Below are 25915 nucleotides of genomic sequence, written 5' to 3' on the forward strand. Positions count from 1 at the left end.
CCTGGCCTGAGTTGGTTACTCAGAGTTAGTTGGACCCATTCTGACAGCCTGGTCTGAGTTGGTTACTGAGAGTTAGTTGGACCCATTCTGAGTGCCTGGTCTGAGTTGTTTACTGAGAGTTAGTTGGCCCCATTCTGACAGCCTGGTCTGAGTTGGTTACTGAGAGTTAGTTGGACCCATTCTCAGTGCCTGGTCTGAGTTGTTTACTGAGAGTTAGTTGGACCCATTCTGAGCGCCTGGTCTGAGTTGGTTACCGATAGGACCCATTCTGAGTGCCTGGTCTGAGTTGGTTACTGATAGGACCCATTCTGAGTGCCTGGTCTGAGTTGGTTACTGATAGTTAGTAGGACCCATTCTGAGTGCCTGGTCTGAGTTGGTTACTGATAGGACCCACTCTGAGTGCCTGGTCTGAGTTGGTTACTGATAGGACCCATTCTGAGTGCCTGGTCTGAGTTGGTTACTGAGAGTTAGTTGGACCCATTCTGAGTGACTGGTCTGAGTTGGTTACTGAGAGTTAGTTGGACCCATCCTGAGTGCCTGGCCTGAGTTGTTACTGAGAGTTAGTTGGACCCATTCTGAGTGACTGGTCTGAGTTGGTTACTGAGAGTTAGTTGGACCCATTTTTAGTGCCTGGTCTGAGTTGGTTACTGATAGGACCCATTCTGAGTGCCTGGTCTGAGTTGGTTACTGAGAGTTAGTTGGACCCATTCTGAGTGACTGGTCTGAGTTGGTTACTGAGAGTTAGTTGGACCCATCCTGAGTGCCTGGCCTGAGTTGTTACTGAGAGTTAGTTGGACCCATTCTGAGTGACTGGTCTGAGTTGGTTACTGAGAGTTAGTTGGACCCATCCTGAGTGCCTGGTCTGAGTTGGTTACTGAGAGTTAGTTGGACCCATCCTGAGTGCCTGGCCTGAGTTGTTACTGAGAGTTAGTTGGACCCATTCTGAGCGCATGGTCTGAGTTGGTTACCGATAGGACCCATTTTTAGTGCCTGGTCTGAGTTGGTTACTGATAGGACCCATTCTGAGTGCCTGGTCTGAGTTGGTTACTGATAGTTAGTAGGACCCATTCTGAGTGCCTGGTCTGAGTTGGTTACTGAGAGTTAGTTGGACCCATTCTGAGTGACTGGTCTGAGTTGGTTACTGAGATCTAGTAGGACCCATTCTTAGTGCCTGGACTGAGTTGGTTACTGATAGGACCCATTCTGACAGCCTGGTCTGAGTTGGTTACTGAGAGTTAGTTGGACCCATTTTTAGTGCCTGGTCTGAGTTGGTTACTGATAGGACCCATTCTGAGTGCCTGGTCTGAGTTGGTTACTGAGAGTTAGTTGGACCCATTCTGAGTGACTGGTCTGAGTTGGTTACTGAGAGTTAGTTGGACCCATCCTGAGTGCCTGGTCTGAGTTGGTTACTGAGAGTTAGTTGGACCCATTCTGAGTGCCTGGCCTGAGTTGGTTACTGAGATCTAGTAGGACCCATTCTGAGTGCCTGGTCTGAGTTGGTTACTGAGAGTTAGTTGGACCCATTCTGAGTGCCAGGCCTGAGTTGGTTACTGAGATCTAGTAGGACCCATCCTGAGTGCCTGGCCTGAGTTGGTTACTGAGAGTTAGTTGGACCCATTCTGAGTGCCTGGCCTGAGTTGGTTACTCAGAGTTAGTTGGACCCATTCTGACAGCCTGCTCTGAGTTGGTTACTGAGAGTTAGTTGGACCCATTCTGAGTGACTGGTCTGAGTTGGTTACTGAGAGTTAGTTGGACCCATCCTGAGTGCCTGGCCTGAGTTGTTACTGAGAGTTAGTTGGACCCATCCTGAGTGCCTGGTCTGAGTTGGTTACTGAGAGTTAGTTGGACCCATTCTGAGTGCCTGGCCTGAGTTGGTTACTGAGATCTAGTAGGACCCATTCTGAGTGCCTGGTCTGAGTTGGTTACTGAGAGTTAGTTGGACCCATTCTGAGTGCCAGGCCTGAGTTGGTTACTGAGATCTAGTAGGACCCATCCTGAGTGCCTGGCCTGAGTTGGTTACTGAGAGTTAGTTGGACCCATTCTGAGTGCCTGGCCTGAGTTGGTTACTCAGAGTTAGTTGGACCCATTCTGACAGCCTGGTCTGAGTTGGTTACTGAGAGTTAGTTGGACCCATTCTGAGTGCCTGGTCTGAGTTGTTTACTGAGAGTTAGTTGGACCCATTCTGACAGCCTGGTCTGAGTTGGTTACTGAGAGTTAGTTGGACCCATTCTCAGTGCCTGGTCTGAGTTGTTTACTGAGAGTTAGTTGGACCCATTCTGAGCGCCTGGTCTGAGTTGGTTACCGATAGGACCCATTCTGAGTGCCTGGTCTGAGTTGGTTACTGATAGGACCCATTCTGAGTGCCTGGTCTGAGTTGGTTACTGATAGTTAGTAGGACCCATTCTGAGTGCCTGGTCTGAGTTGGTTACTGATAGGACCCACTCTGAGTGCCTGGTCTGAGTTGGTTCCTGATAGGACCCATTCTGAGTGCCTGGTCTGAGTTGGTTACTGATAGGACCCATCCTGAGTGCCTGGCCTGAGTTGGTTACTGAGAGTTAGTTGGACCCATTCTGAGTGCCTGGCCTGAGTTGGTTACTCAGAGTATGTTGGACCCATTCTGACAGCCTGGTCTGAGTTGGTTACTGAGAGTTAGTTGGACCCATTCTGAGTGCCTGGTCTGAGTTGTTTACTGAGAGTTAGTTGGACCCATTCTGACAGCCTGGTCTGAGTTGGTTACTGAGAGTTAGTTGGACCCATTCTCAGTGCCTGGTCTGAGTTGTTTACTGAGAGTTAGTTGGACCCATTCTGAGCGCCTGGTCTGAGTTGGTTACCGATAGGACCCATTCTGAGTGCCTGGTCTGAGTTGGTTACTGATAGGACCCATTCTGAGTGCCTGGTCTGAGTTGGTTACTGATAGTTAGTAGGACCCATTCTGAGTGCCTGGTCTGAGTTGGTTACTGATAGGACCCACTCTGAGTGCCTGGTCTGAGTTGGTTCCTGATAGGACCCATTCTGAGTGCCTGGTCTGAGTTGGTTACTGATAGGACCCATTCTGAGTGCCTGGTCTGAGTTGGTTACTGAGAGTTAGTTGGACCCATTCTGAGTGACTGGTCTGAGTTGGTTACTGAGAGTTAGTTGGACCCATCCTGAGTGCCTGGCCTGAGTTGTTACTGAGAGTTAGTTGGACCCATTCTGAGTGACTGGTCTGAGTTGGTTACTGATAGTTAGTAGGACCCATTCTGAGTGCCTGGTCTGAGTTGGTTACTGATAGGACCCATTCTGAGTGCCTGGTCTGAGTTGGTTACTGAGAGTTAGTTTGACCCATTCTGAGTGACTGGTCTGAGTTGGTTACTGAGAGTTAGTTGGACCCATCCTGAGTGCCTGGCCTGAGTTGTTACTGAGAGTTAGTTGGACCCATTCTGAGTGACTGGTCTGAGTTGGTTACTGAGATCTAGTAGGACCCATTCTTAGTGCCTGGACTGAGTTAGTTACTGATAGGACCCATTCTGACAGCCTGGTCTGAGTTGGTTACTGAGAGTTAGTTGGACCAATTCTGACAGCCTGGTCTGAGTTGGTTACTCAGATTTAGTTGGACCCATTCTGACAGCCTGGTCTGAGTTGGTTACTGAGAGTTAGTTGGACCCATTCTGAGTGCCTGGTCTGAGTTGTTTACTGAGAGTTAGTTGGACCCATTCTGACAGCCTGGTCTGAGTTGGTTACTGAGAGTTAGTTTGACCCATTCTCAGTGCCTGGTCTGAGTTGGTTACTGATAGGACCCATTCTGAGTGCCTGGTCTGAGTTGGTTACTGATAGGACCCATTCTGAGTGCCTGGTCTGAGTTGGTTACTGAGAGTTAGTTGGACCCATTCTGAGTGACTGGTCTGAGTTGGTTACTGAGAGTTAGTTGGACCCATCCTGAGTGCCTGGCCTGAGTTGTTACTGAGAGTTAGTTGGACCCATTCTGAGTGACTGGTCTGAGTTGGTTACTGAGAGTTAGTTGGACCCATTTTTAGTGCCTGGTCTGAGTTGGTTACTGATAGGACCCATTCTGAGTGCCTGGTCTGAGTTGGTTACTGAGAGTTAGTTGGACCCATTCTGAGTGACTGGTCTGAGTTGGTTACTGAGAGTTAGTTGGACCCATCCTGAGTGCCTGGCCTGAGTTGTTACTGAGAGTTAGTTGGACACATTCTGAGTGACTGGTCTGAGTTGGTTACTGAGATCTAGTAGGACCCATTCTTAGTGGCTGGACTGAGTTGGTTACTGATAGGACCCATTCTGACAGCCTGATCTGAGTTGGTTACTGAGAGTTAGTTGGACCCATTTTTAGTGCCTGGTCTGAGTTGGTTACTGATAGGACCCATTCTGAGTGCCTGGTCTGAGTTGGTTACTGAGAGTTAGTTGGACCCATTCTGAGTGACTGGTCTGAGTTGGTTACTGAGAGTTAGTTGGACCCATCCTGAGTGCCTGGCCTGAGTTGTTACTGAGAGTTAGTTGGACACATTCTGAGTGACTGGTCTGAGTTGGTTACTGAGAGTTAGTTGGACCCATCCTGAGTGCCTGGTCTGAGTTGGTTACTGAGAGTTAGTTGGACCCATCCTGAGTGCCTGGTCTGAGTTGGTTACTGAGAGTTAGTTGGACCCATTCTGAGTGCCTGGCCTGAGTTGGTTACTGAGATCTAGTAGGACCCATTCTGAGTGCCTGGTCTGAGTTGGTTACTGAGAGTTAGTTGGACCCATTCTGAGTGCCAGGCCTGAGTTGGTTACTGAGATCTAGTAGGACCCATCCTGAGTGCCTGGCCTGAGTTGGTTAATGAGAGTTAGTTGGACCCATTCTGAGTGCCTGGCCTGAGTTGGTTACTCAGAGTTAGTTGGACCCATTCTGACAGCCTGGTCTGAGTTGGTTACTGAGAGTTAGTTGGACCCATTCTGAGTGCCTGGTCTGAGTTGTTTACTGAGAGTTAGTTGGATCCATTCTGACAGCCTGGTCTGAGTTGGTTACTGAGAGTTAGTTGGACCCATTCTCAGTGCCTGGTCTGAGTTGTTTACTGAGAGTTAGTTGGACCCATTCTGAGCGCCTGGTCTGAGTTGGTTACCGATAGGACCCATTTTTAGTGCCTGGTCTGAGTTGGTTACTGACAGGACCCATTCTGAGTGCCTGGTCTGAGTTGGTTACTGATAGGACCCATTCTGAGTGCCTGGTCTGAGTTGGTTACTGAGAGTTAGTTGGACCCATTCTGAGTGACTGGTCTGAGTTGGTTACTGAGAGTTAGTTGGATCCATCCTGAGTGCCTGGCCTGAGTTGTTACTGAGAGTTAGTTGGACCCATTCTGAGTGACTGGTCTGAGTTGGTTACTGATAGTTAGTTGGACCCATTCTGAGTGCCTGGCCTGAGTTGGTTACTGAGATCTAGTAGGACCCATTCTGAGTGCCTGGTCTGAGTTGGTTACTGAGAGTTAGTTGGACCCATTCTGAGTGCCAGGCCTGAGTTGGTTACTGAGATCTAGTAGGACCCATCCTGAGTGCCTGGCCTGAGTTGGTTACTGAGAGTTAGTTGGACCCATTCTGAGTGCCTGGCCTGAGTTGGTTACTCAGAGTTAGTTGGACCCATTCTGACAGCCTGCTCTGAGTTGGTTACTGAGAGTTAGTTGGACCCATTCTGAGTGACTGGTCTGAGTTGGTTACTGAGAGTTAGTTGGACCCATCCTGAGTGCCTGGCCTGAGTTGTTACTGAGAGTTAGTTGGACCCATCCTGAGTGCCTGGTCTGAGTTGGTTACTGAGAGTTAGTTGGACCCATTCTGAGTGCCTGGCCTGAGTTGGTTACTGAGATCTAGTAGGACCCATTCTGAGTGCCTGGTCTGAGTTGGTTACTGAGAGTTAGTTGGACCCATTCTGAGTGCCAGGCCTGAGTTGGTTACTGAGATCTAGTAGGACCCATCCTGAGTGCCTGGCCTGAGTTGGTTACTGAGAGTTAGTTGGACCCATTCTGAGTGCCTGGCCTGAGTTGGTTACTCAGAGTTAGTTGGACCCATTCTGACAGCCTGGTCTGAGTTGGTTACTGAGAGTTAGTTGGACCCATTCTGAGTGCCTGGTCTGAGTTGTTTACTGAGAGTTAGTTGGACCCATTCTGACAGCCTGGTCTGAGTTGGTTACTGAGAGTTAGTTGGACCCATTCTCAGTGCCTGGTCTGAGTTGTTTACTGAGAGTTAGTTGGACCCATTCTGAGCGCCTGGTCTGAGTTGGTTACCGATAGGACCCATTCTGAGTGCCTGGTCTGAGTTGGTTACTGATAGGACCCATTCTGAGTGCCTGGTCTGAGTTGGTTACTGATAGTTAGTAGGACCCATTCTGAGTGCCTGGTCTGAGTTGGTTACTGATAGGACCCATCCTGAGTGCCTGGCCTGAGTTGGTTACTGAGAGTTAGTTGGACCCATTCTGAGTGCCTGGCCTGAGTTGGTTACTCAGAGTTAGTTGGACCCATTCTGACAGCCTGGTCTGAGTTGGTTACTGAGAGTTAGTTGGACCCATTCTGAGTGCCTGGTCTGAGTTGTTTACTGAGAGTTAGTTGGACCCATTCTGACAGCCTGGTCTGAGTTGGTTACTGAGAGTTAGTTGGACCCATTCTGAGTGCCTGGTCTGAGTTGTTTACTGAGAGTTAGTTGGACCCATTCTGAGCGCCTGGTCTGAGTTGGTTACCGATAGGACCCATTCTGAGTGCCTGGTCTGAGTTGGTTACTGATAGGACCCATTCTGAGTGCCTGGTCTGAGTTGGTTACTGATAGTTAGTAGGACCCATTCTGAGTGCCTGGTCTGAGTTGGTTACTGATAGGACCCACTCTGAGTGCCTGGTCTGAGTTGGTTCCTGATAGGACCCATTCTGAGTGCCTGGTCTGAGTTGGTTACTGATAGGACCCATTCTGAGTGCCTGGTCTGAGTTGGTTACTGAGAGTTAGTTGGACCCATTCTGAGTGACTGGTCTGAGTTGGTTACTGAGAGTTAGTTGGACCCATCCTGAGTGCCTGGCCTGAGTTGTTACTGAGAGTTAGTTGGACCCATTCTGAGTGACTGGTCTGAGTTGGTTACTGATAGCTAGTAGGACCCATTCTGAGTGCCTGGTCTGAGTTGGTTACTGATAGGACCCATTCTGAGTGCCTGGTCTGAGTTGGTTACTGAGAGTTAGTTTGACCCATTCTGAGTGACTGGTCTGAGTTGGTTACTGAGAGTTAGTTGGACCCATTCTGAGTGACTGGTCTGAGTTGGTTACTGAGATCTAGTAGGACCCATTCTTAGTGCCTGGACTGAGTTAGTTACTGATAGGACCCATTCTGACAGCCTGGTCTGAGTTGGTTACTGAGAGTTAGTTGGACCAATTCTGACAGCCTGGTCTGAGTTGGTTACTCAGATTTAGTTGGACCCATTCTGACAGCCTGGTCTGAGTTGGTTACTGAGAGTTAGTTGGACCCATTCTGAGTGCCTGGTCTGAGTTGTTTACTGAGAGTTAGTTGGACCCATTCTGACAGCCTGGTCTGAGTTGGTTACTGAGAGTTAGTTTGACCCATTCTCAGTGCCTGGTCTGAGTTGGTTACTGATAGGACCCATTCTGAGTGCCTGGTCTGAGTTGGTTACTGATAGGACCCATTCTGAGTGCCTGGTCTGAGTTGGTTACTGAGAGTTAGTTGGACCCATTCTGAGTGACTGGTCTGAGTTGGTTACTGAGAGTTAGTTGGACCCATCCTGAGTGCCTGGCCTGAGTTGTTACTGAGAGTTAGTTGGACCCATTCTGAGTGACTGGTCTGAGTTGGTTACTGAGAGTTAGTTGGACCCATTCTGAGTGCCTGGCCTGAGTTGGTTACTCAGAGTTAGTTGGACCCATTCTGACAGCCTGCTCTGAGTTGGTTACTGAGAGTTAGTTGGACCCATTCTGAGTGACTGGTCTGAGTTGGTTACTGAGAGTTAGTTGGACCCATCCTGAGTGCCTGGCCTGAGTTGTTACTGAGAGTTGGTTGGACCCATCCTGAGTGCCTGGTCTGAGTTGGTTACTGAGAGTTAGTTGGACCCATTCTGAGTGCCTGGCCTGAGTTGGTTACTGAGATCTAGTAGGACCCATTCTGAGTGCCTGGTCTGAGTTGGTTACTGAGAGTTAGTTGGACCCATTCTGAGTGCCAGGCCTGAGTTGGTTACTGAGATCTAGTAGGACCCATCCTGAGTGCCTGGCCTGAGTTGGTTACTGAGAGTTAGTTGGACCCATTCTGAGTGCCTGGCCTGAGTTGGTTACTCAGAGTTAGTTGGACCCATTCTGACAGCCTGGTCTGAGTTGGTTACTGAGAGTTAGTTGGACCCATTCTGAGTGCCTGGTCTGAGTTGTTTACTGAGAGTTAGTTGGACCCATTCTGACAGCCTGGTCTGAGTTGGTTACTGAGAGTTAGTTGGACCCATTCTCAGTGCCTGGTCTGAGTTGTTTACTGAGAGTTAGTTGGACCCATTCTGAGCGCCTGGTCTGAGTTGGTTACCGATAGGACCCATTCTGAGTGCCTGGTCTGAGTTGGTTACTGATAGGACCCATTCTGAGTGCCTGGTCTGAGTTGGTTACTGATAGTTAGTAGGACCCATTCTGAGTGCCTGGTCTGAGTTGGTTACTGATAGGACCCACTCTGAGTGCCTGGTCTGAGTTGGTTCCTGATAGGACCCATTCTGAGTGCCTGGTCTGAGTTGGTTACTGATAGGACCCATCCTGAGTGCCTGGCCTGAGTTGGTTACTGAGAGTTAGTTGGACCCATTCTGAGTGCCTGGCCTGAGTTGGTTACTCAGAGTATGTTGGACCCATTCTGACAGCCTGGTCTGAGTTGGTTACTGAGAGTTAGTTGGACCCATTCTGAGTGCCTGGTCTGAGTTGTTTACTGAGAGTTAGTTGGACCCATTCTGACAGCCTGGTCTGAGTTGGTTACTGAGAGTTAGTTGGACCCATTCTCAGTGCCTGGTCTGAGTTGTTTACTGAGAGTTAGTTGGACCCATTCTGAGCGCCTGGTCTGAGTTGGTTACCGATAGGACCCATTCTGAGTGCCTGGTCTGAGTTGGTTACTGATAGGACCCATTCTGAGTGCCTGGTCTGAGTTGGTTACTGATAGTTAGTAGGACCCATTCTGAGTGCCTGGTCTGAGTTGGTTACTGATAGGACCCACTCTGAGTGCCTGGTCTGAGTTGGTTCCTGATAGGACCCATTCTGAGTGCCTGGTCTGAGTTGGTTACTGATAGGACCCATTCTGAGTGCCTGGTCTGAGTTGGTTACTGAGAGTTAGTTGGACCCATTCTGAGTGACTGGTCTGAGTTGGTTACTGAGAGTTAGTTGGACCCATCCTGAGTGCCTGGCCTGAGTTGTTACTGAGAGTTAGTTGGACCCATTCTGAGTGACTGGTCTGAGTTGGTTACTGATAGCTAGTAGGACCCATTCTGAGTGCCTGGTCTGAGTTGGTTACTGATAGGACCCATTCTGAGTGCCTGGTCTGAGTTGGTTACTGAGAGTTAGTTTGACCCATTCTGAGTGACTGGTCTGAGTTGGTTACTGAGAGTTAGTTGGACCCATTCTGAGTGACTGGTCTGAGTTGGTTACTGAGATCTAGTAGGACCCATTCTTAGTGCCTGGACTGAGTTAGTTACTGATAGGACCCATTCTGACAGCCTGGTCTGAGTTGGTTACTGAGAGTTAGTTGGACCAATTCTGACAGCCTGGTCTGAGTTGGTTACTCAGATTTAGTTGGACCCATTCTGACAGCCTGGTCTGAGTTGGTTACTGAGAGTTAGTTGGACCCATTCTGAGTGCCTGGTCTGAGTTGTTTACTGAGAGTTAGTTGGACCCATTCTGACAGCCTGGTCTGAGTTGGTTACTGAGAGTTAGTTTGACCCATTCTCAGTGCCTGGTCTGAGTTGGTTACTGATAGGACCCATTCTGAGTGCCTGGTCTGAGTTGGTTACTGATAGGACCCATTCTGAGTGCCTGGTCTGAGTTGGTTACTGAGAGTTAGTTGGACCCATTCTGAGTGACTGGTCTGAGTTGGTTACTGAGAGTTAGTTGGACCCATCCTGAGTGCCTGGCCTGAGTTGTTACTGAGAGTTAGTTGGACCCATTCTGAGTGACTGGTCTGAGTTGGTTACTGAGAGTTAGTTGGACCCATTTTTAGTGCCTGGTCTGAGTTGGTTACTGATAGGACCCATTCTGAGTGCCTGGTCTGAGTTGGTTACTGAGAGTTAGTTGGACCCATTCTGAGTGACTGGTCTGAGTTGGTTACTGAGAGTTAGTTGGACCCATCCTGAGTGCCTGGCCTGAGTTGTTACTGAGAGTTAGTTGGACACATTCTGAGTGACTGGTCTGAGTTGGTTACTGAGATCTAGTAGGACCCATTCTTAGTGGCTGGACTGAGTTGGTTACTGATAGGACCCATTCTGACAGCCTGGTCTGAGTTGGTTACTGAGAGTTAGTTGGACCCATTTTTAGTGCCTGGTCTGAGTTGGTTACTGATAGGACCCATTCTGAGTGCCTGGTCTGAGTTGGTTACTGAGAGTTAGTTGGACCCATTCTGAGTGACTGGTCTGAGTTGGTTACTGAGAGTTAGTTGGACCCATCCTGAGTGCCTGGCCTGAGTTGTTACTGAGAGTTAGTTGGACACATTCTGAGTGACTGGTCTGAGTTGGTTACTGAGAGTTAGTTGGACCCATCCTGAGTGCCTGGTCTGAGTTGGTTACTGAGAGTTAGTTGGACCCATTCTGAGTGCCTGGCCTGAGTTGGTTACTGAGATCTAGTAGGACCCATTCTGAGTGCCTGGTCTGAGTTGGTTACTGAGAGTTAGTTGGACCCATTCTGAGTGCCAGGCCTGAGTTGGTTACTGAGATCTAGTAGGACCCATCCTGAGTGCCTGGCCTGAGTTGGTTACTGAGAGTTAGTTGGACCCATTCTGAGTGCCTGGCCTGAGTTGGTTACTCAGAGTTAGTTGGACCCATTCTGACAGCCTGGTCTGAGTTGGTTACTGAGAGTTAGTTGGACCCATTCTGAGTGCCTGGTCTGAGTTGTTTACTGAGAGTTAGTTGGACCCATTCTGAGCGCCTGGTCTGAGTTGGTTACCGATAGGACCCATTTTTAGTGCCTGGTCTGAGTTGGTTACTGACAGGACCCATTCTGAGTGCCTGGTCTGAGTTGGTTACTGATAGGACCCATTCTGAGTGCCTGGTCTGAGTTGGTTACTGAGAGTTAGTTGGACCCATTCTGAGTGACTGGTCTGAGTTGGTTACTGAGAGTTAGTTGGATCCATCCTGAGTGCCTGGCCTGAGTTGTTACTGAGAGTTAGTTGGACCCATTCTGAGTGACTGGTCTGAGTTGGTTACTGATAGTTAGTAGGACCCATTCTGAGTGCCTGGTCTGAGTTGGTTACTGATAGGACCCATTCTGAGTGCCTGGTCTGAGTTGGTTACTGAGAGTTAGTTGGACCCATTCTGAGTGACTGGTCTGAGTTGGTTACTGAGAGTTAGTTGGACCCATCCTGAGTGCCTGGCCTGAGTTGTTACTGAGAGTTAGTTGGACCCATTCTGAGTGACTGGTCTGAGTTGGTTACTGAGATCTAGTAGGACCCATTCTTAGTGCCTGGACTGAGTTAGTTACTGATAGGACCCATTCTGACAGCCTGGTCTGAGTTGGTTACTGAGAGTTAGTTGGACCCATTCTGAGTGCCTGGCCTGAGTTGGTTACTGAGATCTAGTAGGACCCATTCTGAGTGCCTGGTCTGAGTTGGTTACTGAGAGTTAGTTGGACCCATTCTGAGTGCCTGGTCTGAGTTGGTTACTCAGATTTAGTTGGACCCATTCTGACAGCCTGGTCTGAGTTGGTTACTGAGAGTTAGTTGGACCAATTCTGACAGCCTGGTCTGAGTTGGTTACTCAGATTTAGTTGGACCAATTCTGACAGCCTGGTCTGAGTTGGTTACTCAGATTTAGTTGGACCCATTCTGACAGTCTGGTCTGAGTTGGTTACTGAGAGTTAGTTGGACCAATTCTGACAGCCTGGTCTGAGTTGGTTACTCAGATTTAGTTGGACCCATTCTGACAGCCTGGTCTGAGTTGGTTACTGATAGGACCCATTCTGAGTGCCTGGTCTGAGTTGGTTACTGAGAGTTAGTTGGACCCATTCTGAGTGACTGGTCTGAGTTGGTTACTGAGAGTTAGTTTGATCCATCCTGAGTGCCTGGCCTGAGTTGTTACTGAGAGTTAGTTGGACCCATTCTGAGTGACTGGTCTGAGTTAGTTACTGATAGTTAGTAGGACCCATTCTGAGTGCCTGGTCTGAGTTGGTTACTGATAGGACCCATTCTGAGAGCCTGGTCTGAGTTGGTTACTGAGAGTTAGTTGGACCCATTCTGAGTGACTGGTCTGAGTTGGTTACTGAGAGTTAGTTGGACCCATCCTGAGTGCCTGGCCTGAGTTGTTACTGAGAGTTAGTTGGACCCATTCTGAGTGACTGGTCTGAGTTGGTTACTGAGATCTAGTAGGACCCATTCTTAGTGCCTGGACTGAGTTAGTTACTGATAGGACCCATTCTGACAGCCTGGTCTGAGTTGGTTACTGAGAGTTAGTTGGACCCATTCTGAGTGCCTGGCCTGAGTTGGTTACTGAGATCTAGTAGGACCCATTCTGAGTGCCTGGTCTGAGTTGGTTACTGAGAGTTAGTTGGACCCATTCTGAGTGCCTGGTCTGAGTTGGTTACTCAGATTTAGTTGGACCCATTCTGACAGCCTGGTCTGAGTTGGTTACTGAGAGTTAGTTGGACCAATTCTGACAGCCTGGTCTGAGTTGGTTACTCAGATTTAGTTGGACCAATTCTGACAGCCTGGTCTGAGTTGGTTACTCAGATTTAGTTGGACCCATTCTGACAGTCTGGTCTGAGTTGGTTACTGAGAGTTAGTTGGACCAATTCTGACAGCCTGGTCTGAGTTGGTTACTCAGATTTAGTTGGACCCATTCTGACAGCCTGGTCTGAGTTGGTTACTGAGAGTTAGTTGGACCAATTCTGACAGCCTGGTCTGAGTTGGTTACTCAGATTTAGTTGGACCAATTCTGACAGCCTGGTCTGAGTTGGTTACTCAGATTTAGTTGGACCCATTCTGACAGTCTGGTCTGAGTTGGTTACTGAGAGTTAGTTGGACCAATTCTGACAGCCTGGTCTGAGTTGGTTACTCAGATTTAGTTGGACCCATTCTGAGTGCCTGGTCTGAGTTGGTTACTGATAGGACCCATTCTGAGTGCCTGGTCTGAGTTGGTTACGGAGAGTTAGTTGGACCCATTCTGAGTGACTGGTCTGAGTTGGTTACTGAGAGTTAGTTGGACCCATCCTGAGTGCCTGGCCTGAGTTGTTACTGAGAGTTAGTTGGACCCATTCTGAGTGACTGGTCTGAGTTGGTTACTGAGATCTAGTAGGACCCATTCTTAGTGCCTGGACTGAGTTAGTTACTGATAGGACCCATTCTGACAGCCTGGTCTGAGTTGGTTACTGAGAGTTAGTTGGACCCATTCTGAGTGCCTGGCCTGAGTTGGTTACTGAGATCTAGTAGGACCCATTCTGAGTGCCTGGTCTGAGTTGGTTACTGAGAGTTAGTTGGACCCATTCTGAGTGCCTGGTCTGAGTTGGTTACTCAGATTTAGTTGGACCCATTCTGACAGCCTGGTCTGAGTTGGTTACTGAGAGTTAGTTGGACCAATTCTGACAGCCTGGTCTGAGTTGGTTACTCAGATTTAGTTGGACCAATTCTGACAGCCTGGTCTGAGTTGGTTACTCAGATTTAGTTGGACCCATTCTGACAGTCTGGTCTGAGTTGGTTACTGAGAGTTAGTTGGACCAATTCTGACAGCCTGGTCTGAGTTGGTTACTCAGATTTAGTTGGACCCATTCTGACAGCCTGGTCTGAGTTGGTTACTGAGAGTTAGTTGGACCAATTCTGACAGCCTGGTCTGAGTTGGTTACTCAGATTTAGTTGGACCAATTCTGACAGCCTGGTCTGAGTTGGTTACTGAGAGTTAGTTGGACCCATTCTGAGTGCCTGGTCTGAGTTGGTTACTGATAGGACCCTTTCTGAGCGCCTGGTCTGAGTTGGTTACTGATAGTTAGTTGGACCAATTCTGACAGCCTGGTCTGAGTTGGTTACTCAGATTTAGTTGGACCCATTCTGACAGCCTGGTCTGAGTTGGTTACTGAGAGTTAGTTGGACCCATCCTGAGTGCCTGGTCTGAGTTGGTTACTGAGAGTTAGTTGGACCCATTCTGAGTGCCTGGCCTGAGTTGGTTACTGAGATCTAGTAGGACCCATTCTGAGTGCCTGGTCTGAGTTGGTTACTGAGAGTTAGTTGGACCCATTCTGAGTGCCTGGCCTGAGTTGGTTACTGAGATCTAGTAGGACCCATTCTGAGTGCCTGGTCTGAGTTGGTTACTGAGAGTTAGTTGGACCCATTCTGAGTGCCTGGCCTGAGTTGGTTACTGAGATCTAGTAGGACCCATCCTGAGTGCCTGGTCTGAGTTGGTTACTGAGAGTTAGTTGGACCCATCCTGAGTGCCTGGTTTGAGTTGGTTACTGAGAGTTAGTTGGACCCATCCTGAGTGCCTGGTCTGAGTTGGTTACTGAGAGTTAGTTGGACCCATTCTGAGTGCCTGGCCTGAGTTGGTTACTGAGAGTTAGTTGGACCCATTCTGAGTGCCTGGCCTGAGTTGGTTACTCAGAGTTAGTTGGACCCATTCTGACAGCCTGGTCTGAGTTGGTTACTGAGAGTTAGTTGGACCCATTCTGAGTGCCTGGTCTGAGTTGTTTACTGAGAGTTAGTTGGACCCATTCTGACAGCCTGGTCTGAGTTGGTTACTGAGAGTTAGTTGGACCCATTCTGAGTGCCTGGTCTGAGTTGGTTACTGATAGGACCCATTCTGAGAGCCTGGTCTGAGTTGGTTACTGAGAGTTAGTTGGACCCATTCTGAGTGACTGGTCTGAGTTGGTTACTGAGAGTTAGTTGGACCAATTCTGACAGCCTGGTCTGAGTTGGTTACTGAGAGGTAGTAGGACCCATTCTGAGCGCCTGGTCTGAGTTGGTTACTGAGAGGTAGTTGGACCCATCCTGAGTGCCTGGCCTGAGTTGGTTACTGAGAGTTAGTTGGACCCATTCTGACAGCCTGGTCTGAGTTGGTTACTGATAGGACCCATTCTGACAGCCTGGTCTGAGTTGGTTACTGATAGGACCCATTCTGAGTGCCTGGTCTGAGTTGGTTACTGAGATTTAGTTGGACCCATTCTGACAGCCTGGTCTGAGTTGGTTACTGAGAGTTAGTTGGGCCCATTCTGACAGCCTGGTCTGATTTGGTTACTGATAGGACCCAATTTGACAGCCTGGTCTGAGTTGGTTACTGAGATTTAGTTGGACCCATTCTGACAGCCTGGTCTGAGTTGGTTACTGAGAGTTAGTTGGACCCATTCTGACAGCCTGGTCTGAGTTGGTTACTGACAGGGCCCATTCTGACAGCCTGGTCTGAGTTGGTTACTGATAGGACCCATTCTGAGCGCCTGGCCTGAGTTGGTTACTGAGAGTTAGTTGGACCCATTCTGACAGCCTGGTCTGAGTTGGTTACTGAGAGTTAGCTGGACCCATTCTGAGATCCTGGTTTGAGTTGGTTACTGAGAGTTAGTAGGACCCATTCTGAGTGCCTGGTCTGAGTTGGTTACTGAGAGTTAGTTGGACCCATTCTCAGTGCCTGGTCTGAGTTGGTTACTGACAGGACCCATTCTGAGCGCCTGGCCTGAGTTGGTTACTGAGAGTTAGTTGGACCCATTCTGAGTGCCTGGCCTGAGTTGGTTACTCAGAGTTAGTTGGACCCATTCTGACAGCCTGGTCTGAGTTGGTTACTGAGAGTTAGTTGGACCCATTCTGAGTGCCTGGTCTGAGTTGTTTACTGAGAGTTAGTTGGACCCATTCTGACAGCCTGGTCTGAGTTGGTTACTGAGAGTTAGTTGGACCCATTCTGAGTGCCTGGTCTGAGTTGGTTACTGATAGGACCCATTCTGAGAGCCTGGTCTGAGTTGGTTACTGAGAGTTAGTTGGACCCATTCTGAGTGACTGGTCTGAGTTGGTTACTGAGAGTTAGTTGGACCAATTCTGACAGCCTGGTCTGAGTTGGTTACTGAGAGGTAGTAGGACCCATTCTGAGCGCCTGGTCTGAGTTGGTTACTGAGAGTTAGTTGGACCCATTCTGACAGCCTGGTCTGAGTTGGTTACTGATAGGACCCATTCTGACAGCCTGGTCTGAGTTGGTTACTGATAGGACCCATTCTGAGTGCCTGGTCTGAGTTGGTTACTGAGATTTAGTTGGACCCATTCTGACAGCCTGGTCTGAGTTGGTTACTGAGAGTTAGTTGGACCCATTCTGACAGCCTGGTCTGAGTTGGTTACTGACAGGGCCCATTCTGACAGCCTGGTCTGAGTTGGTTACTGATAGGACCCATTCTGAGCGCCTGGCCTGAGTTGGTTACTGAGAGTTAGTTGGACCCATTCTGACAGCCTGGTCTGAGTTGGTTACTGAGAGTTAGCTGGACCCATTCTTACCTATGCAGGATGGCTGAATGCCACTCCAGATGCCGTCATACTGACAGTATCGTCTGGCTGAACCCACCAACACCAAAGGAGGAGAGCAGGAGAAGGAGACAGAGGAGAGGTAGGTGAACCCACGGTCCTCTCTTCTTCCCTGGGCCGGGACTCCTGGGTCTCCACAGAACACAGCTAGAGGGGGTGGGAGGGGGAGAGAGGGGGACGGGAGAGAGGTAGAGGGAGAGAGGGGAGGGGGAGGGGGAAGGGAGGGATGGGTGATAGAAGGGAGGAAAAGAGGGTGAGGGGGAAGGGAGGGAGGGATTGGTGGGGGAGATTGGTGAGTGAGGGAGGGAGGGAGGGAGGGAGGGAGGGAGGGAGGGAGGGAGGGAGGGAGGGAGGGAGGGAGGGTATATGTAAGATAGGTTATTGTTTTCTATCGATTTCTCTCATTTTTTCCCGTTATCTATCATTATTTATAAAGCATTTTAACACAGCACTGACTATCCAATCTGAAACCAATGTGTCTGAAATGTATCTATCATTGTGTCTCTGGAACATGTCTGTGCAGTGTGTCTGTGGAATGATTCTATGGAATGTGTCTCTGGAATGTGTCTCTGAAATGTGTATCTGGAATGTGTCTGTGGAATGTGTCTGTTAAATGTGTCTCTGAAATGTGTCTCTGGAATGTTTCTCTGGAATGTTTCTCTGGAATGTGTCTGTGGAATGTGTCTGTGGAATGTTTCTCTGGAATGTGTCTGTGGAATGTGTCTCTGGAATGTGTCTCTGCAATGTGTCTCTGCAATGTGTCTGTGGAATGTTTCTCTGGAATGTTTCTCTGGAATGTGTCTGTGGAATATTTCTCTGGAATGTTTCTCTGGAATGTGTCTGTGGAATGTTTCTCTGGAATGTTTCTCTGGAATGTGTCTGTGGAATGTGTCTGTTAAATGTGTCTCTGGAATGTGTCTCTGAAATGTGTCTCTGAAATGTGTCTCTGAAATGTGTCTCTGAAATGTGTCTCTGAAATGTGTCTCTGGAATGTGTCTGTGGAATGTTTCTATGCAATGTGTCTCTGCAATGTGTCTCTGGAATGTGTCTCTGAAACGTGTCTCTGGAATGTGTCTGTGGAATGTTTCTCTGGAATGTTTCTCTGGAATGTGTCTGTGGAATGTGTCTGTGGAATGTTTCTCTGGAATGTGTCTGTGGAATATTTCTCTGGAATGTTTCTCTGGAATGTGTCTGTGGAATGTTTCTCTGGAATGTGTCTGTGGAATGTTTCTGTGGAATGTGTCTGTGGAATGTTTCTCTGCAATGTTTCTCTGGAATGTGTCTGTGGAATGTTTCTCTGGAATGTGTCTGTGGAATGTTTCTGTGGAATGTGTCTGTGGAATGTGTCTGTGGAATGTTTCTCTGCAATGTTTCTCTGGAATGTGTCTGTGGAATGTTTCTCTGGAATGTGTCTGTGGAATGTTTCTCTGGAATGTAACGCGGGGAATGTGTCTGTGGAATGTGTCTGTTAAATGTGTCTCTGGAATGTGTCTCTGAAATGTGTCTCTGAAATGTGTCTCTGAAATGTGTCTCTGGAATGTGTCTGTGGAATGTTTCTATGCAATGTGTCTCTGCAATGTGTCTCTGGAATGTGTCTCTGAAATGTGTCTCTGGAATGTGTCTGTGGAATGTTTCTCTGGAATGTTTCTCTGGAATGTGTCTGTGGAATGTGTCTGTGGAATGTTTCTCTGGAATGCGTCTGTGGAATATTTCTCTGGAATGTTTCTCTGGAATGTGTCTGTGGAATGTTTCTCTGGAATGTGTCTGTGGAATGTTTCTGTGGAATGTGTCTGTGGAATGTGTCTGTGGAATGTTTCTCTGCAATGTTTCTCTGGAATGTGTCTGTGGAATGTTTCTCTGGAATGTGTCTGTGGAATGTTTCTGTGGAATGTGTCTGTGGAATGTGTCTGTGGAATGTTTCTCTGCGATGTTTCTCTGGAATGTGTCTGTGGAATGATTCTCTGGAATGTGTCTGTGGAATGTGTCTGTGGAATGTGTCTGTGGAATGTGGTCTGTGGAATGTGTCTGTGGAATATGTCTGTGGAATGTGTCTGTGGAATGTGTCTGTGGAATATGTCGGTGAAATGTGTCTGTTGAATGTGGTCTCTGGAATGTGTCTCTGCAATGTGTCTCTGCAATGTGTCTCTGGAATGTGTCTGTGGAATGTGTCTGTGGAATGTTTCTCTGGAATGTGTCTCTGCAATGTATCTCTGCAATGTGTCTCTGGAATGTGTCTGTAGAATGTGTCTGTAGAATGTGTCTGTGGAATGTCTCTGTAGAATGTGTCTGTGGAATTTGTCTGTAGAATGTGTCTGTAGAATGTGTCTGTGGAACGTGTCTGTAGAATGTGTCTGTAGAATGTGTCTGTAGAATGTGTCTGTAGAATGTGTCTGTGGAATGTGTCTGTGGAACGTGTCTGTGGAATGTGTCTGTAGAATGTGTCTGTAGAATGTGCTACCTGCACATGTTATGTCCTTATTCCTAGTCTTAGCTCAGATTCCATTCTATTCCAGCGGGTTACTTACGGAAGCACTGTGGTTTATCTCCGTTCCAGATGCCTTTTCCCTGGCAGATGAGCACGGTGGGCAGGGAGAGCTGGTAACCCTGGTTACAAGCGTAACTAACGCTGTTGCCCCAGGTGAAGTCTGTTCCAACCACCTGGCCGTTAGGGATGGGAGGAGGGGCCGTACACACTATAGCTGGAGAGAGAGACACAGGCTAGATATCGAATCAAATCACATTTTAATTGTCACATGTTTCATAAACAACAGGTACAGACTACAGGGGAAATGCTTACTTCACAAACAACGCAGAATACAATGAAAAATTAGTAACACGAGGAGTAAATACACAATGAACAACGTACCAGTCCTTAGTCAATGATAGCTTAGCTATATACAGGAAGTACCAGTCCTTAGTCAATGATAGCTTAGCTATATACAGGAAGTACCAGTCCTTAGTCAATGATAGCTTAGCTATATACAGGAAGTACCAGTCCTTAGTCAATGATAGCTTAGCTATATACAGGAAGTACCAGTTCTTAGTCAATGATAGCTTAGCTATATACAGGAAATACCAGTCCTTAGTCAATGATAGCTTAGCTTTATACAGGAAGTGCCAGTCCTTAGTCAATGATAGCTTGGCTATATACAGGGAGTACCGGTCCTAGTCATCGATAACTTGGGTATATACAGGGAGTACCAGTCCCTTGTCAATGATAGCTTGTGTGTGTGTGTGTGTGTGTGTGTGTGTGTGTGTGTGTGTGTGTGTGTGTGTGTGTGTGTGTGTGTGTGTGTGTATATATATATATATATATGTTTGTCTGTTTACGTGTTTGTGTGTGTCAGTACCTTTGCATTGTGGCTTGGTCCCGTTCCATGTGCGGTCCTTAGTGCAGACCAGGGTTGAAGCGCGATCAGCGTCCATAGTGAATCCCGGGGCACACTGGAAACTCACAGTGCTGTTATAAGTGAAGTCACTGCCCAGCCTCAAACCATTAGCTGGCACACCTGGGTCTCCACACATTATCACTGGGGGGGAAGGTGGGGAGGGAAGAAAGAGAGAGAGAGAGAGAGAGAGAGAGTGAGAGTGTGAGACAGAGAGACAGAGAGAGAGAGAGAGAGAGAGACAGAGAGAGAGACAGAGAGAGAGAGAGAGAGAGAGAGAGAGAGAGAGAGAGGAGAGAGAGAGAGAGAGAGAGGAGAGAGAGATAGTCAATTAAACATCCCAAATCCAAATCCTCTATAATTTACTAGCTTTTTTTATGTTATTTGGTTAGAGAAAGTCTATATAGCATCAATCTATACTAATAATCACTAAATTAAAACACTCCAGACACGATAACAGACCGTAAACACAGCGTTTAAATGGCATGAGGCCTGTAAGAGTTACTATGGAAGTTAATGAACTGTTATACACACTAACTGTAGCGTCCCCAGAGCAACTAATATATCAAACAAACTTACCAACCTAGACAGGCAACATGTCTCCCATGGCTTCACAACCAATAAGCTGCTGAAGTATAAAATATCCCTTCCTAGACAGTACTTATTATAGCCTATGGCTTCAAGCGGTCTTATAGGAAACAAACTCTGAGAAAATAACTTTCAAATTGTATTGTAGTTGAACTGAGGTACAAATTACTGAGACACTTCCCTCCCAATGGAGACACAATAGCCAAAACATCTAGAAGATTCTAACTCACCACTTTTTTGTGTGTCATCCTTACCCAGACTCCCTACATCAGGCAATCTAGAGCCGTAATCTCACTGTCTGATTGATTGCGAAACTACTCAGTATCCCTCCCTGATGGAGACAGAAGAGGCTGTGTGTCTACCCAGTTCCCTGAGCCTACGCTTCTAACAGCCACAGCCTGAGGAAACTGTTGCTCCAGAAGCCCTATTTTACACAACAAGTGTTAAAATGGCTTACAAAGACTCTCACGCTGTACCTTCTGTACTAGTCCCCAAAGAAGTCAGCTTGTTGTTGGTACCAGGTGTATTGTTGTCAGTATTCAGCTTGTTGTTGATACCAGGTGTATTGTTGTCAGTATTCAGCTTGTTGTTGATACCAGGTGTATTGTTGTCAGTATTCAGCTTGTTGTTGGTACCAGGTGTATTGTTGTCAGTATTCAGCTTGTTGTTGGTACCAGGTGTATTGTTGTCAGTATTCAGCTTGTTGTTGATACCAGGTGTATTGTTGTCAGTATTCAGCTTGTTGTTGGTACCAGGTGTATTGTTGTCAGTATTCAGCTTGTTGTTGGTTCCAGGTGTATTGTTGTCAGTATTCAGCTTGTTGTTGGTTCCAGGTGTATTGTTGTCAGTATTCAGCTTGTTGTTGGTACCAGGTGTATTGTAGTCAGTATTCAGCTTGTTGTTGGTACCAGGTGTATTGTTGTCAGTATTCAGCTTGTTGTTGGTACCAGGTGTATTGTTGTCAGTATTCAGCTTGTTGTTGGTACCAGGTGTATTGTTGTCAGTATTCAGCTTGTTGTTGATACCAGGTGTATTGTTGTCAGTATTCAGCTTGTTGTTGGTTCCAGGTGTATTGTTGTCAGTATTCAGCTTGTTGTTGGTACCAGGTGTATTGTTGTCAGTATTCAGCTTGTTGTTGGTACCAGGTGTATTGTTGTCAGTATTCAGCTTGTTGTTGGTACCAGGTGTATTGTTGTCAGTATTCAGCTTGTTGTTGATACCAGGTGTATTGTTGTCAGTATTCAGCTTGTTGTTGGTACCAGGTGTATTGTTGTCAGTATTCAGCTTGTTGTTGGTACCAGGTGTATTGTTGTCAGAAGTCAGCTTGTTGTTGGTACCAGGTGTATTGTTGTCAGAAGTCAGTAATCAGCTTGTTGTTGGTACCAGGTGTATTGTTGTCAGTATTCAGCTTGTTGTTGGTACCAGGTGTATTGTTGTCAGTATTCAGCTTGTTGTTGGTACCAGGTGTATTGTTGTCAGTATTCAGCTTGTTGTTGGTACCAGGTGTATTGTTGTCAGTATTCAGCTTGTTGTTGGTACCAGGTGTATTGTTGTCAGTATTCAGCTTGTTGTTGGTACCAGGTGTATTGTTGTCAGAAGTCAGTAATCAGCTTGTTGTTGGTACCAGGTGTATTGTTGTCAGTATTCAGCTTGTTGTTGGTACCAGGTGTATTGTTGTCAGTATTCAGCTTGTTGTTGATACCAGGTGTATTGTTGTCAGAAGTCAGTATTCAGCTTGTTGTTGGTACCAGGTGTATTGTTGTCAGTATTCAGCTTGTTGTTGGTACCAGGTGTATTGTTGTCAGAAGTCAGTATTCAGCTTGTTGTTGGTATCAGGTGTATTGTTGTCAGAAGTCAGTATTCAGCTTGTTGTTGGTACCAGGTGTATTGTTGTCAGTATTCAGCTTGTTGTTGATACCAGGTGTATTGTTGTCAGAAGTCAGTATTCAGCTTGTTGTTGGTACCAGGTGTATTGTTGTCAGTATTCAGCTTGTTGTTGGTACCAGGTGTATTGTTGTCAGAAGTCAGTATTCAGCTTGTTGTTGGTACCAGGTGTATTGTTGTCAGAAGTCAGTATTCAGCTTGTTGTTGGTACCAGGTGTATTGTTGTCAGTATTCAGCTTGTTGTTGGTACCAGGTGTATTGTTGTCAGTATTCAGCTTGTTGTTGGTACCAGGTGTATTGTTGTCAGTATTCAGCTTGTTGTTGGTACCAGGTGTATTGTTGTCAGTATTCAGCTTGTTGTTGGTACCAGGTGTATTGTTGTCAGAAGTCAGTAATCAGCTTGTTGTTGATACCAGGTGTATTGTTGTCAGTATTCAGCTTGTTGTTGGTACCAGGTGTATTGTTGTCAGTATTCAGCTTGTTGTTGATACCAGGTGTATTGTTGTCAGTATTCAGCTTGTTGTTGGTACCAGGTGTATTGTTGTCAGTATTCAGCTTGTTGTTGATACCAGGTGTATTGTTGTCAGTATTCAGCTTGTTGTTGGTACCAGGTGTATTGTTGTCAGAAGTCAGTATTCAGCTTGTTGTTGATACCAGGTGTATTGTTGGACTTTATGCTTTATGGACTCAGAGGAGAGGTTTAAAACAACATGTACTCAGAGGAGAGGTTTAAAACAACATCTCAGAGGAGAGGTTTAAAACAACATGGACTCAGAGGAGAGGTTTAAAACAACATGGACTCAGAGGAGAGGTTTAAAACAACATCTCAGAGGAGAGGTTTAAAACAACATGGACTCAGAGGAGAGGTTTAAAACAACATGGACTCAGAGGAGAGGTTTAAAACAACATCTCAGAGGAGAGGTTTAAAACAACATGTACTCAGAGGAGAGGTTTAAAACAACATGGACTCAGAGGAGAGGTTTAAAACAACATCTCAGAGGAGAGGTTTAAAACAACATCTCAGAGGAGAGGTTTAAAACAACATGGACTCTCTGACCTCTATGTTTTCTTCGATGCATACATGACAGTCTGCAATAGAGAAGCTACACTGCACAACAATATGGACACAACAAACAGTTGGTCCCATGTTTCATGAGTTGAAATAAAAGATCCCAGAAATGTTCCACACGGACAGAAACGCAAATGTCTCCAAAATGTTTGTTTTACATCCCTGATAGTGAGCATTTCTCCTTCGTCAAGATAATCCATCCACCTGACAGGTGTGGCATATCAAGAAGCTGATTAAACAGCATGATCATTACACAGGTGCACCTTGTGCAGAGGACATAAAAAGGCCACTCTAAAGTGTGTGGTTTTGTAACACAACACAATGCCACTGAAGTCTCAACTTTTGAGGGAGTGTGCTATTGGCATGTTGACTGCCGGAATGTCTACCAGAGCTGTTGGAAGAGAATTGAATGTTCATTTCTCTATCATAAGCCGCTTCCAACGGCATTTTAGAGAATTTGCCAGTACGTCCAATCGGCCTCACTACGCAAAGCTCATCTACATGCTCGTCATCCTCACCAGGATCTTGACCTAACTACCGTTTGGCGTCGTAGACGACCTCACTGCTCATCTTTGATAACCGCTGGCTGGAGAAGTTATTTATTTACAGATGAATCCCGGTTTCACCGGCCAGATGGCAGACAGCGTGTACGGCGTCGTGTGGGCGAGCGGTTTGCTGATATCAACGTTGTGAACAGAGTGCCCCATGGTGGCGGTGGGATTATGTTGCGGGCAGGCACAAGCTACCGACAACAAACACGATTGCATTTTATCGATGGCAATTCCTGGGAGCTGAAAATGTCCCAGTTCTTCCATGGCCTGCATACTCACCAGACATGTCACACATTGAGCATGTTTGGGATGCTCTGGATCTACGTGTACAACAGCATGTTCCAGTACCCGACAATATACAGCAACTTCACACAGACATTTGAAGAGGAGAGGAACAACATTCCACAGCCTGATCAACACAACCTGAAACGGACTGTTTTTCTGAAGATATTTTTAAGAGTACAGATGGATATCTGTATTCCCAGTCATCCATAGATTAGGGCCAAATTAATGTATTTCCATTGACTGATTTCCTCATACTGATTAAACTCGGTAAAATCTTAGAGAATGTTTTCCATGTTGCGTTTATATTTTTGATGAGTGTACCTGGGAAAGTGTATGACTAAAAACAAAACAAATATGATGGAATGATAAAGAATAAATAAATAAATGAATGATACCATGTAAAAAAACAAGGAGCAAAGGGCAACTCCCTGCACAGTTTAAGTTTGACCGCTCTTAGCTGACCAATGGGGACTACCCTTTACCCTACTCGTGTAAGTGTGTGTTTTTAGTTTCTCTCTGTACCCGTGCACTCAGGCATGCTGCCGGTCCAGCTCCCGTTAACCGTGCAGTGGCGTGTGAGCAGTCCGTTGGAGTAGTAACCGTCTCGACAGGTGTAGGTGATGGAGCGGGAAAACACCAGGCCATCATGAGACAGGATCTGAGAGTTACGGGGTGTTCCTGGGTTCCCACAGGAGATCACTGAGAGAGAGAGAGAGAGAGAGAGAGAGAGAGAGAGAGAGAGAGAGAGAGAGGGAGAGGGAGAGGGAGAGGGAGAGGGAGAGGGAGAGGGAGAGAGAGAGAGAGAGAGGGAGAGAGAGGGAGAGAGGGAGAGGGAGAGAGGGAGACAGAGAGAGAGAGAGAGAGAGGGAGACAGAGGGAGAGAGGGAGAGGGAGAGAGAGAGAGAGGGAGAGAGAGAGAGAGAGAGGGAGAGAGGGAGACAGAGGGAGAGAGGGAGAGGGAGAGAGAAAGAGAGGGAGAGAGGGAGACAGAGGGAGAGAGGGAGAGGGAGAGAGAGAGAGGGAGAGAGGGAGAGAGAGAGAGGGAGAGACAGAGAGAGAGAGAGGGAGAGAGAGAGAGAGAGAGGGAGAGAGGGAGACAGAGGGAGAGAGGGAGAGGGAGAGAGAGAGAGGGAGAGAGGGAGAGAGAGAGAGAGAGAGGGAGAGAGGGAGACAGAGGGAGAGAGGGAGAGGGGGAGAGAGAGAGAGGGAGAGAGGGAGAGAGAGAGAGTAGTGTTATTGTCAATTCCAAAAACATTAAGGAAATCTGTGAGTGAGAAAACATATTGGTCTTTTTGGTAGATCTGCAGCGCCTTTACCGGTAGTGGGGTCGATTCCGGGGACCACTCATATGTATGCACTCATGACTGTGTCGCTTTGGATAAAAGCATCTGCTAAATTATAATAAGAAATTAGGGCTTCTCCTCAGCCGAACTCTCTCTGTCTCCATTTGTCAATTCAATTCAAAGGGCTCTATTGGCATGGGAAACATTGTGTTTACATTGCTAAAGCAAATGG

The 25915-nt window shown here is 47.2% G+C and overlaps 1 protein-coding gene across 1 annotated transcript in view; it reads right to left on the reverse strand.

The window, feature by feature from the left end:
• The window catches only part of LOC139372403 (CUB and sushi domain-containing protein 2-like), a 773740-nt gene that overhangs the window by 40354 nt on the left and 707471 nt on the right, over nt 1–25915 (reverse strand). The window contains exons 60-63 of the mRNA XM_071112112.1: nt 24923–25099; nt 19988–20167; nt 19163–19336; nt 16611–16784 (exon numbers count right to left, since the gene is read on the reverse strand). Of these exons, the coding sequence (XP_070968213.1) occupies nt 16611–16784; nt 19163–19336; nt 19988–20167; nt 24923–25099 (705 nt within the window). The remainder of the gene's footprint in view (nt 1–16610; nt 16785–19162; nt 19337–19987; nt 20168–24922; nt 25100–25915) is intronic.

This window comes from Oncorhynchus clarkii, chromosome 18 (genome assembly GCF_045791955.1).
Source record: "Oncorhynchus clarkii lewisi isolate Uvic-CL-2024 chromosome 18, UVic_Ocla_1.0, whole genome shotgun sequence".
NCBI lineage: Eukaryota > Metazoa > Chordata > Actinopteri > Salmoniformes > Salmonidae > Oncorhynchus > Oncorhynchus clarkii.